Source organism: Anoplophora glabripennis, unplaced genomic scaffold (assembly GCF_000390285.2).
Source record: "Anoplophora glabripennis isolate ALB-LARVAE unplaced genomic scaffold, Agla_2.0 scaffold492, whole genome shotgun sequence".
NCBI lineage: Eukaryota > Metazoa > Arthropoda > Insecta > Coleoptera > Cerambycidae > Anoplophora > Anoplophora glabripennis.
The window spans coordinates 155370-168938 of NW_019417200.1; the positions used below are offsets into that span (position 1 = coordinate 155370).

The 13569-nt window shown below is 32.0% G+C and overlaps 2 protein-coding genes across 2 annotated transcripts; one reads left to right on the forward strand and one right to left on the reverse strand.

Moving 5' to 3' along the window:
• Window positions 1-1073: 1073 nt before the first annotated feature.
• Window positions 1074-6360, forward strand: LOC108909771 (ras-like protein 2). The gene is made up of 4 exons (XM_018714192.2): window positions 1074-1325; window positions 1527-1614; window positions 1835-2022; window positions 2824-6360. Exons 1-4 carry the CDS (start codon window positions 1215-1217, stop codon window positions 3043-3045), a joined length of 609 nt encoding a protein of 202 aa, XP_018569708.1. The 5' UTR covers window positions 1074-1214; the 3' UTR covers window positions 3046-6360.
• Window positions 6361-10528: 4168 nt separating this feature from the next.
• Window positions 10529-11710, reverse strand: LOC108909760 (CDK-activating kinase assembly factor MAT1). The gene has a single exon (XM_018714171.1). It carries the CDS (start codon window positions 11512-11514, stop codon window positions 10564-10566), a length of 951 nt encoding a protein of 316 aa, XP_018569687.1. The 5' UTR covers window positions 11515-11710; the 3' UTR covers window positions 10529-10563.
• Between the last annotated feature and the right edge of the window lie 1859 nt (window positions 11711-13569).

Here is a 13569-nt window from a genome sequence, read left to right on the forward strand (position 1 = left end):
CGCACGTCGTCTGTCACGTATTAAGTTTTTTATGTCATCGGGGAGGGTGCCCCGGGGGTTTGTCAGTCGGGGGACAATAGTCTCCGTCGTAGTCTGAGTCAGGGCGTTTTTAATGTCAGTCTCAAGGGAGAGGATTGCCGCCTCCAGATCATGGGTGGTTTCGATGACTGGGAGCGCCATGTTTCCTTGCATTACTGTTCGGAAACGCTCCCAGTCAGTGAACCTCCTCGTGAAGGTGCCTTCATATCTCTGTCTTCGCCCCAGATCCAGAAATATTGGATTGTGGGCGGAAGACCCTTCGTATTGGGTGGATATTTGGGCATTTAACGGTATAGATTTTAAGAGGGCAATGTCGATAACGTCGGGGCGTCCTACGGGTCCGTAATGTGTCGGTTCTGTCGGTCCGAGTATAGTCAAGTCGTCGTGTCTGTCTTGGTAATTCAGCAGGACGCGACCTCTTGTGGTCGTCGTCCCGCTGTGCCATATGGGGGACTTCGCGTTGAAGTCCCCGATGGCAATTGTCTGGGGCCAGGAAAGGATTTTGTCTAAGTCATTGTCAAGTAGTGGTAGTCTGGGTGGGTGGTAACAGGACACCACCGCAACGTCTCCATGCCGTAGCGATCTCACCGCTATCGCCACGGCCTCTGTGTTTTGAGTTTGGAGCCGCTGCAGCGGATAGTGGTCGATGTACATAGATCAACCTTCGAGCATATACTACTGAAGGTAGCATGCCATTGCGAAAAGTATAGCTGAGTGTGCGAGAGAGACAAACGGTCTCTCAGTACATGCTGTCTCACTCTAGCACGCATGCGATTGGTTAGAAATTAATGCTCCAACCAATCGCGTGCGTGGTAGAGTGAGACAGCAAGTACTGAGATATTATCTGTCTCTCTCGCACCGACAGGCACCTTCTCGCAATGGCAAAATTTATGTCGCGAAAAAATCCTTAAATATTCAATGTCAGTAATCAGTGATGCCACTATCATCTCTAAAACTTTAATTGTACTTTAATTATCCTGTTTATCTGTATTCTGTTCTGTATTCTGCATAGGTATTCTGTAATCTGTATGTACTGTTGTGTGTTGTGTGGTAGGTTGTAGGTAGGAGGTGTAACTTCAAGTTTAGTTGATTACATAGATTCTGTGTTCTATATTTGTTTTTCCTATTTTTAAAACGGAGATAAATAAGGTCACATATAACTTTCCACGAAAAACATGTCTAAAATTAATGATAGGGACAGAATACCCAATTATCAGACATATAAATTGGTTATTGTTGGAGGAGGTGGTGTAGGAAAATCAGCTATAACTTTACAGTTTATACAGGTATTTATTTTAATTATATTTGATCAACCCTTCTATTATTATGCGATATTAAATAGTGTGCAGTCTACACATTCAAATTATAATATGTAGTATCAGGTGGTTTATTGTGCATATCTCTTATGTCTTTATATGGAGTGATGAATGTAGTTCATAACCTTGTAGCTATCCTACACGGTAAAGAGTGAATTTTCTTTATTTTAGAGTTATTTCGTGACCGATTACGATCCTACGATAGAAGACTCCTACACTAAACAATGTGTTATAGACGATATACCTGCCAAATTAGATAGTAAGTCCACTTTTTGATTTTATAAACATTTTTTCAACTACCTATGATGAAAGATGTTTAAGTTATTTACAAACAGACAGATATAAATAATAAATAATTTGCTGGGTGAATTTAGTGTTAATATAAATAATTACGATGTGAAATTATTAGATTATATCATGTATAAAGAGTATCATAAAAAAATAGTGGCTTACATTAAAGTATTTAAAACTTTTTTTAGTATTGGATACTGCTGGTCAAGAGGAATTCAGTGCTATGAGGGAACAATACATGAGGTCAGGTGAAGGCTTTCTATTAGTCTTTTCTGTCACAGAAAGATCTAGTTTTGAGGATATATATAAATTTCATAGACAAATTTTAAGAGTAAAAGATCGGGATGAGTTTCCAATGCTAATGGTTGGGAATAAGGTAAATCATTGAACATATTGGTTTTTTATTTTTATTTTTTAGTTATTTTTTTTAATTAGTTTATTTTTTAATTTAAGTGATGTTTTCCAATTTATTTTTAGCCTGATACACAATTATTTATTTTTACCAAGAATTTATTTAATATATCTAATTTTTGTTTGTATCAATTTATAATAACTGTACTTTTAGTTTGAATAAGACAGATATCTCTTATCAGAGTTATGTCTAAGATATATCAATCATAAATTTTAATTCGTATTGACACATGAAATAATAATTTGATTGTGGGTTTCAATTTTTTTTTTTTTTTGAGATGTACCTATACTTACGTTAATTTTTTTCATGTATTACAGATTTTAAATTGAAAAATGTAAAGTAAATGGTCAAGATATGTAGGCTAGCAGATAGATACATTTACACATTTTGATTTTAATTGAATGTCTGATATAATAAAATTGAGTTAAATTTATTGGATACATAAAATAATTTAACAGTTTTGTAAACATACCGTTAGTTTACTAGGTCTGTTTACTTCTTTCAACATATTTTATGGTTGTAGTTGCATATGTTTCTGTCCAACATACTTTAAGCAATTGATAAATATTTAATCAAATTGAAAAATTCAGTTTATATTTGATTTTAGTGCATTCTAGTGATTTTTTATGGAAATATTTTAACCATTTTAAGTTGAAAGTATTTAAAAAAAAAACAATTTTCAGATGTATGAAAAGTACAGTAAATCTTATTTCACACAAAAATATATCTCTATGACTAGCTAAATTAAATATAAAATATTTATAGGTTGACTTAGAACACCAAAGGGTTGTTTGGCAAGAGGAAGCTCAGCAGTTAGCTCGGCAGCTAAAAATACCCTATATTGAATGTAGTGCCAAAATGAGGATGAATGTAGATAATGCTTTTTATGAACTAGTTCGGGTAGTTCGAAAATTCCAGTTATCAGAGCGACCACCCCTTAAACCAAGTTACCTAAAAAGTAACAAGAAAAAATGCTGCATGCTTTAATCAGTTGTTTTTTATTCCAGAGTCGCTGTTTATCACATCACTGCTATCCAAGCTTTACAAGTTTTTTGTTGTGATTTTGTACAATTCAAATGCACATATATATTAATTTTTACATTGTCATCGACAGGACATTTTAGTATTCATTTATTTTTTTACATATGAATCACATTAATTCACCTTCCTTTTTAACATATTCCAAGGTTACCAAATCATAGCATTTTTCTGCAAAGATTGAATTGCTTTGTTTTGCTTTTTTTGTGATATAACATTTGTAGTCTTATGAGAAATTTTTTTAAATCCTCATCTGCCATGTTACATTTTATTACGTAGTTTATAATTATGTGTCATTTTATAAAATAAAATCTAAATTGCAAAATTTATAGGATATAACTAACTAGAAGTGTAAATTATTTGTGTTTATTTAAATTATCCTAGTTGTGTTTGCCAGCTACCATAATGTTAAAAACAAAAATCAAAGTAATTTAGTGGCCATTCAATAAAACTGTTACAATAAAACAGAATGTTGGCAAAATATTTCAGTAAAACCAATCTGGCAGCTTTTAGCTTTTATTTGAAAATAAGAGAACATTGTTCAATGTTTTGTGTTATTATTAAAATTTGAATTATTTGTGAAACAATCCTTTTGAATGAGCTTACTAATGGCTGCCAAAAGTATAAAGCGGGGGTCAAACTAGGCTACTTTACCAGTAGCTGGTGGCTGCTGGCTGCAAACATCGACAGCAAGCAGCCGCTGGTTTGGGTTCACATTGGTTTTATATAGTAGTGGTATTATTGCTGCTATTAGCGAGAAAAATCAGTTTTGTGTTGAATATACTGGTGAAAAGTATGTCTCCTGTGGCTACAATTAACAGCTACTATCCACTAGCAGTGTGTGTCCGAGGGTTCACATTAGGCAACTCGAGTACTGTTAACAGCATGAAGGATTAACTAGCGGCTAATAGAGTTGAACATGTGCTACTCAACCAGCCGCTGGTAATTTTGCTCGTGGGCTAGTAAGAACAGCGGCTGCTAGGAGTTCATAATGTGCTGTTAGCAGCTAGCAGCCACCAGAGGCTGGTAAAGCAGCCTAGTCTAACTGCCGCTTAAATGTATATTTCAGCTATTTTAATGCAGCCAATAAATAGAGATGGAACGACATTAGTATGTTAGTAGGCTCATTAGAAATAGCTTACAATAAAACGAAAAATCCTGAAATACAACTTTCAGAGATTTAATTGAAAAATATGCGGCAAACAATTTTTATAAATTTAATATTTTTGTTAATTCAACAGAAGTATTGAAAAATAATATGTATATGATTCTTTTAGTAATAAGTTTAAAATTGCACATTTTGCACGTCACAAATTAAATTCAACTAAAGTTTACTTCCCTTCAGAATTATATCAAATTTTTATTGTATTTTTCATGACTTAAGGGGTAATGCCACACTATAGTTTGGAAAAAAAGGTGATTTTCGGGAGTTTTCAAGGAAAAAAGGCTTTATTGTACACGTTTTCTGGTAGTATTGTCAATTTTCTCTAAGAATCTGGATTCAAAATGGCAGCTGTAGGTGATGGCAAGCAACGACACCTTTTTTTCAGAGGGCTGTATGGCCGGAAGTGTTTCTTATTAATGAATGGTCTTGAAAGAAAAAAACAAAAATTCAAAAGTATTAATAAATTGTTGATTTAGTGAACATTAAAAAAAAGTATCGAAAAAAGACGAACAATTTTTGATTAATGATGATGAAAATTGTTAATCAATCGAAAAACCCCTACGATGTTCCCTGAATTACGTTATTGAGAAGCTTTGTACAAAATTTCAAGTCGATATGCTGAAAACTTTGTGAGTTATGATTGCGGCCACTTTTCGGCTTGATCTAAGACCAGGGGCGGTTGCAGTGCAATCAAGAAAACTAAGAGCTTACAGTTTACAATTTTCAGTTTTCAGTTCAGGGTTATTTGGTTTTATAATATTGTGGGGTATGGGACTCTTGGGGTCTATTTTTATAACTGATTCTTTGTTATTATATTTGTACCAAAAATTAGAAAAAAAATCAGATCATTTGGGCGATCCGCGCCTCAAATACGATCTCAGTCAAGAAAACTGAGCTTACAGTTTACAATTTCAGTATAGGGCTGTTTGCTTTTATAATATTCTGGGGTATGGGGCTCTTGGGGTTTATATTTATAGCTGGTTCTTTGTTATTTTATTCGTACCAATAAATATAAAAAATAAAAATTCAGATTATTTGGAGGATCCGCGCCTCTGAAAATCGATCTGGCGTTCTTACGAGTTACAATAAGCACTCTACCTCGAAAAAGCTCGTGTCCCTGATTTTTCCCCCTACGTAAAACTTTTATTCCTATATTCTTACATAATAAAGCATTGTTTAAACCACTTATCCAAAAATCGATTTTTTCAAAATTCTATAGTGGCTTTACCCCTTAACGTTATACTACATAGGCGACAGTTCTGGATGTACATATGTTAAATTTATTGCAGTGTTCAATTATTTATTCAATTTTGTAATTATAAAACAACTGATTGTTTTTCACTTTTCTGTTCTTAATAACTGCAAGGTGAATTATATGAATGTTAAACATTATTAAAAGTTTTCTATAACATATTTGTAAATACTCGATTCTATTTCATAAGCCATCTCTCAGCTATTTACATAGGTATTTGTAAAAATTATATGCTAATTTTAAGGATGTCGTTTTTTATATTAGTTTTATGTACATAGTTACAAAAATTTTAAAAATTGGAGTGAAGACACCAATTTTATTTTTATATGAATTATATTTTTCTAGAGTAATACAGCTAGGAAATACTATCTTTATTATGGAAAGTGGCTTGTATAGAGCATTAATTTTTTTTGTATTTTACCCAAGCTCTTTATATTGTTCCACTTGACAATTAGTATTTTTCTTTTTTAAGATCTCTCTTATTATAATGGTTTTTATTGCAAATTTGAGATTTAAAAACTTTAAAATGATGTTTTCTTGTTATACTATTATCTGCTCATATACAAGAAAATATTTAAATCCGATTATTTTTTACAACATACAGGCAGCATTTTACCATTGACAAAAATATAAATATAAAGTTGAATCGAACAGTTTAACATATTCAAAGATATAATTGTCAATAACATAATGAAATGAAATATGCCATTTTATTATACCATTTTTATATATTATGAAATGTGGATATTATGCTTTTATGTTCTTCCAAATAAAACTGTACAAAGTTAAGTGCAACTTAAATTTTTATTTTACAGTTTTTACCTATATAATTTTGAAAAATTACAATTTCGAAAAAAAAAATTACAATTTTGAAAAATTATTTAGAAATAAAAAAAATATATATAAATAAAAAAATTGTTAAAATCAGTGGCGGCTCTTGACCAGAGGGCGAAAAACAAAAGTATTAAAAAAAATTCTTGGGTCAGTAGTTTTATTTTGTTTTAAAATACAGGTAAAATGTGCTCAACATAATTTTTATAGTTCACTATAAATTCTTTTGCATTGTCCAAAATAAATTTTTCAATTTTCATTAAAGTTTGGTATTTCCCGAATCATTGATTTTTCAATAGACAGCATTGCAAGTGCTGTAAGTCTGTACAGTATACTCTTTAATCCGAACTCACCTTAATCCGAATATTCACTAATCCGGCCCGACGATCTGACGAATGCCCGTTTCGATGGTCCGAACAAAACTCTAATTGGAACAAAATTCAGATTAACGTATATAGTTCGGATTATAAAGTGAGACTACATAATAAAAAGTAACCGCTGAAAACGTAACTTCCCGGCAGTCTCGTGGAAACCCTTTCATGCCAGTCGGAACCTTTCTCGATTAGATCTTTTTAGTTGAAATATTATTGCCATGCAAACATGTCGATATTTATACAACATATTTTACGATAATGTTTGGTTTTATCGTTATTTTTTGCCTTCTCAGTAACACATAAAATCTAATTCATATTATATGTATGTACATAAACATTTACATATGTACATACCGGGTAGGAAAGTACCGATGGTCTATCTGAAGTTACGTGAGAGCGATAAAGTAAGCTATAGAAATCCATGTGATAGACAAGGATGGGTATAGTGAAGGCGTCTAATAGTCACCGCCCATTTCGCCCTTCCACAAATAAGAAGTGGATCTTATTTGTGGAAGGGCGAAACGGACGGTGATAATGAGACGCCTTCATTATAGCCATCCTTCTCTATCACATGGATTTCTATGGCTTACTTTATCGCTCTCATGTAACTACAGATAGACCATCGGTACTTTCTTACCCGGTGTTTACTATCCAGTAATCCGAAAATATCGGTAATTCGAACTTATCTCTTTAAACCCGTGTTTTAATTAGTTCGGATTATAGAGTCTATACTGTATTTAGAATCTAAAGTTTTACAATATTTAAAAAAGTACAAGAAACAATACATAGGTAACAAAACTTTACACCACACGTAAACAAATTGTTTAATAAGAAAAAAAAAAAGCAGTGAATAGTTATTATTTAGTTACGCGCGGACTAAACAGAGCCTTAACTGCATAGTAAATATGCATTACTCCACTCCGACTTTCACTACTGTACAACCATGACCACCGCTATAAACGGTACAGAGTTAGGGATGAGCTGTGAGGAGCCCACATATTCATTGTTTTTCAAATGAATTTTGCAAGTTGAGTTAAATTGACTGCTCATTATAAATTTGACATTTCCTTTTTAACGTGTTTCATAAGGCTAACCTGTTAAATTATCTAGATAACATTGTAAATTAAATTTTTTTACTATGAAAATTTTCAGCGGGGGCGACGCCCCAGAGCCCCCCGCACCAGTCGCCGCTGATTAAAATATATCAAAATTTAGATGAAACATATTTTTATATTTGGGACATAAATTTTATAGGACACTCGTGTCATGCTAAACTGTATGTATTTTGAAAATATGACTAGAAGAACATTACGGATAGCTGAAAAATTTTGTCAGTATTATTTTGACTCTTAAATTTCCTCCGATTCTGATTTTATGGTGGAAAATTAAATAATAACATTTTACACTTTTCAACTAAATAGTGCAAATACCTTCCTTTTTATTGATTATTAGTAAAACAAATTTATATGAAGAGATAATTCTATTTTACAGAAATTCTATAGTGCAAATACTTTTCTTTGTACTATGCTGTCACAAATATTTACATAATATTGATTATTAATGAAACAAAATTGTGCGCATATAATTCTATTTTACAAAAATTCTTGCTAATATAAAAGAAGGCACTGTCATAATGGCTGTGTTCAGGGAATGGTCGGACTAGTTTGGTCAAACAATTCGCTTTTAGTAACTATATTAAAACCTGCCCAATATTTCCAATCAGTTGATTGGGCTGACCAACAAAATATTTGTACGCTGAACGACTTTGACCGGTCCGACCATTCGCTGAACACAGCCAATGTGTGTATGGGCAGCCAGCAATATAGTATTTTTTAGTTGGTATAGTGCTATATTAATTTGTGTAATTTAATGAAAATGGAGAGTTCCAAATGAAAGGTAAATGCTATACATATCGGTGGTGGCTGGTGACAATTTAAATCGTTATATTTTGATAATGAAGCATCATTATTTAAGGGGTAATTTATAGTGGTCACAAAGAATTTTCATGACAAAAAAATTTGTAAAATTTACAAAATATATAATTAAAATTGCAAAAAAGTAAAAGTTTGTGAAAAATATGTTTATATTTACGTAGATTTGAAAGCTATTTTGAAAATTTCATTCACGAGATATTTTTGTGAGTATTAGAGATCATCCCCTAAAAACTGTATGGGGTATGGGTCCCACCCTTCATGATCAAAATATGACCATTTTAATTTTCACCAGCCGCCACAGATACATATTTCAGTAGTTAATTTCAAGTGTCAATTAATAATGATTAGGAAAATTTAAATCTAATACTGTGGATACTAATTAAGAAATGTGTTATATAATGCTTTAAAGTCATATTCAATAAAATATATATTGTATGAAGTGTTTAATAGTCCATAAATCATCCTATTATTATCCTATTGAAATAATTTTATAAAACTCACTTATAAATTTTATGAAAAATCACTATACTTTTTCTATGGAAAAGACTGATTATTATATATGTACCAGCCTGAAAGTATTCAAATTGGAGAGATAAAAATATGAGAAATATTAATAAACTGATTAAACATTTATACTGGGTGAGTCAGTTTTTTGTGGTAGAATTTTAACAGTTGATAGAGATTCATTTTTCAATAAGAAAAGTTCCTATAAACGTAGGTCTTAGAACGCTTCGGTTGTAATAAGATATAGGGTGTTGAAAATAAACTTTTTTTAAGAATTTTTCTTAATATCTAAAATACCAACATATATTGAATTCAAATTTGGTATTAATAACACACTAGTTATGGTGAATAAAACAAAGATATGTTATCCATTTCACACACCAGTGACGTGCCTGAGGTGGGTTACTGCCCCCTTTAAAAAAATAATTTGTACGCACATCGATTTTTCTGGGAAATAACATAATTTCTAAATTTTTTAACCAATTCTAAACAAAACAGCTCTCTTTCAATTTTTTATAAAATGAACGGTTTCTGGTTAAATTCATTTGACATGAAACTGTTCCAACGATATTGGTACCTAATACATTTGTGAATTAATAAGAAAAATATGATGTGCACTGAAAATCAACAAAAACGATTGAATGAATAATAACAGTTAATAGAGAATCATATTTTAATAAGAAAAGTTCCTATAAACATAGGTCTTAAAACGCTTCGTTTGTGAGATATAGGGATATAAGACCAATAGACATTAAACTGAAATTTGGCATGAAAAAACAAACAGAACTTAAAAAAAGAATTAATTAACATACACGTTACGCAATGTTTGCATTCTTATGTTAACATTACGACATTTAATCGTTTTTCAGGGTACATAATATTTTTCTTATTACAAATGTATTACCAATATCGTTGGAACAGTTTCATGCCAAATGAATTTAACAAAAAACCGTTCATTTTATAAAAAATTGAGAGATCTGTTTTGTTTAGAATTGATTAAAAAATTTAGGAATTAAGTTATTTTCCAGAAAAATTCACGGGCGTACGAATTATTTTTTTAAAGGGGGCAGTACCCCAATTCAGGCACGTTACTGGTGTGTGAAATGGATAGATATCTTTGTTTTATTCACCATAACTAATGTGTTATTAATACCAAATTTCGGTTCAATATATGTTGGTCTTCTAGAGATATTAAGAAAAATTCTTAAAAAGTTTGTTTTCAACACCCTATATCTCACAAACGAAGCATTCTAAGACCTACATTTATAGGAACTTTTCTTATTAAAAAATGATTCTATATCAACTGTTAAAATCCTACTACAAAAAACTGACTCACCCTGTATACAGGGAAAATAATAAAATCAAAGAACAGTTAAATAAATATTAATTTATTATAAACAAATAAACTTAGTAAGTATTTGTTGTTTTCTTAGTATGAAAGAGACCTAATAGGGCATCTTGCAATGCTCTTTTACACGCTATATTTGATTTAAATCCACCAGCCCTTTCCTGTTCTGTTTCACCTCTAACATAATTGATAAAGCCTTTCTCCATTATTTCAAAATCCGTGGGTGGGCGAGGACCATCAGTAACAATAGTTATGGTTTTATAGCTGTACAGAGGTCCTTCTTCTGTAGGTACAGGTAAAAATGAATTTTGTGCTTGTCTACTGAATTGAATTCCAGTGGAAAATTGTGTAACCTTTACTACAGGTTGTTTAGCTTTTTCTTCTTTTTCTTGCTGAGCCTGTTGAGCAAAATTATCTACAATATTTTTAGCATCCGCATTTGAAAACATTAATTCATCTATTAAAGCTTCTTTTTCACGGATTTTTTTCTTTTTGGTTTCCACTTCCTCTAACTGAATTTCTCTTTTCCTTACTTCTTCTATTTGTTTTTCAAGTTCTAATAATTCTTCTAATTCATATTCATCTCTTCCTAATTTACCTTTGCTTTTCAAGATTTGCTCTTTATTATCACGTTTGTATTGTTCTATTTTCTTGTTAGTGTTTACTACATCTATATTATTTGCCAAGTTATAAATTATAGTTTCCACTTCCTCCAAGTAATTGTTGTATGCCAACAATGAATTAAAATCTTCTTCCTTCTTGTTAAAATCACGTAAAACACGTTTTCGTATATCTACTTCCTTTTCAACACTTGCATCTTCAAATAGTTGAACACGAAAGTTATTTCGTCTAAGTGGAATTTTACACTCAGGGCAAGCTCCCGAGCCTTTTAAAAAAAGTAAGTCTACGCAACTCTCACATAATCCGTGACCACAAATATTTACCATCATTTTTAAGGAAGGATTTTGAAATTTGGATGTTCTGCATCTTGGACACGTAAAATCTTCCATCTTCTACTTGAAAATAGAAGCAAAAATTTATTCACGCTTTTACAATTTACCTATTAACAAAAGGACGTTTTTTGCATAAATTTAGCTTGGCTTATCTGATTTTTTAATTTTTTCTAATATTCAAATGCATGTATTTAGAAGATTACAATTGTACAAAGTTGACAAAACAACATAACCTTATTATTTCTTCTTCTTCTTTTCTTTTGGCCTTCACTCAGGGGGTATTTAGCTAGCTTCTTATGTATTAATTGCAGACATTATCTCTGTTAATTGATAATTGTTTATTCAAGGGAATACACCGTGAAGGTGAAGTGCATCCATAGAAAATATAGTTAGTACTATATTTTCTATGAGTGCATCTGAGATTATGTACTCATATTTGCCCCGACTGATTTCTTATCCACGATAATGAAAGCGGTAAGCTCCGAGACAAGGTAATTTGACATTGCCGTTTGTATTTACAGATTCATTTGAATAACATTCGTTTTATTTCCCATTATTATTAGTAATTTTGTTATTAAACTGCGATTATTTGATTTTTGTGATATTTTATAGGTTTCAAATATTTCATAAATAAATTTTAATGCAAGTATTTATGTCTACTTTGTTTGTTTCTAGCATTACAATTTAATATTTAATTATTTAATGTACATTTTTTGAGGATATAATTATGAAGTTATCCGTTGTGGGTTGTGGAATACCAACATTTCCTATTTAAGTGCCAACGAAAACTCTCGTATATCAGGAGAGGCAGTTTCTAAGGCTGGTCATGTGGTACTATGTGGGAAAATTGGACAGTGATTTAAATTTAGAAATTTATTCATTGTGTTTGCAAACTAGTGCCCAACGCTCTTGAAATTCGGGCAGTATTGCCTATCGACAATAATATTTTGAAAATTTCTTGAATTTGATGAAAACTTAATTCTAGATTTTTCTTGGACCATGAAGAACAACTATGAACTGATCAATAATAGTTCGACAATTTCTTCTTTCTATCCATAATTGCTGAAATTTTCCTCACACTATTTTCTTAAAATAACTGTTCAAAAAACGAACAATAAACACAGTTTTAAATGAAATACAAAACGAAATGTCACACACACAAGAAATGTTTACCTTGTTTCGCTAGTAGTGATGGGAGATTTCGAGTGAAAAATCGAGTGGTACTCGATTATTGAGATCACTCGAGATATCTCGAGATGTTTACTCCCACCACTCGAGTGATTATTACCCTACGGTTGCACCCCAAAATGTTAGTGCATACTGCAAATAGTCACTGATTGCGTAACCTTTTAGAATTTTTAGAATAAAACGAAAAAGTGGTTAGGTTTTGAAGTGCGTGAGCTTTTTTTTTTGCTGGGATGAAAACGACCAATATCTCGTATTTCGAGTGATCACTCGATTATTAGAAGTACTCGATTACCGATAACTCGATTATCAAAATTGGTCGATTATGCCCATCACTATTCGCTAGTATCACTTGTTACCGCCAGAGGGCGAGCTCTTAGCTGCATTCGCGAATACACAGTTTTAAATAAAATACAAAACGAAATGTCACACACAAGAAATGTTTACCTTGTTTCACTAGTATCACTTGTCACCGCCAGAGGGCGAACTCTTAGCTGCATTCGCCGATATCTTGAGCGCGTTATCTTATTATTTCCAAAGCCAATAATCATGGAGCCATAGATCAGAGAAATATATCAGAGACAAAATAAATGTTGTCTGACATATTTCTACCTACCTAGAGCACAAAACATTGCAAAACAGATAATACAGCTTAGAGCATATACATATACAGCGTCTCAATGGCCGAGAGTGTAGCGGAGGTTTAGAGAGAGAGGGGTATAGGAGGCGTATTTGCTATCTCTCTCTAGCAGCACACGATTGCATGTTGCTAGGGAGAGATAGCATGTACACTCCTGACCTCTATCTCTCTCTCTAAACCCCTGCTACACTCTCGGTCACTGGGACGCTGCCTCCAGTAGTATATGCTCTAAGTTTATAAATAGAATTCTACAACAAGAGCCCTTTTCTTTTATTCATGATTACGTA

What these genes read in the sequence shown, in the direction of transcription:
- LOC108909771 (XM_018714192.2), top strand. Translation starts at nt 1,215, where the DNA reads ATGTCTAAAATTAATGATAGGGACAGAATACCCAATTATCAGACATAT. An exon ending in TAACTTTACAGTTTATACAG is followed by an intron (nt 1,326 to 1,526) that starts GTATTTATTTTA and finishes TCTTTATTTTAG; the next exon opens with AGTTATTTCGTGACCGATTA. An exon ending in TATACCTGCCAAATTAGATA is followed by an intron (nt 1,615 to 1,834) that starts GTAAGTCCACTT and finishes AACTTTTTTTAG; the next exon opens with TATTGGATACTGCTGGTCAA.
- LOC108909760 (XM_018714171.1), bottom strand. Translation starts at nt 11,514, where the DNA reads ATGGAAGATTTTACGTGTCCAAGATGCAGAACATCCAAATTTCAAAAT.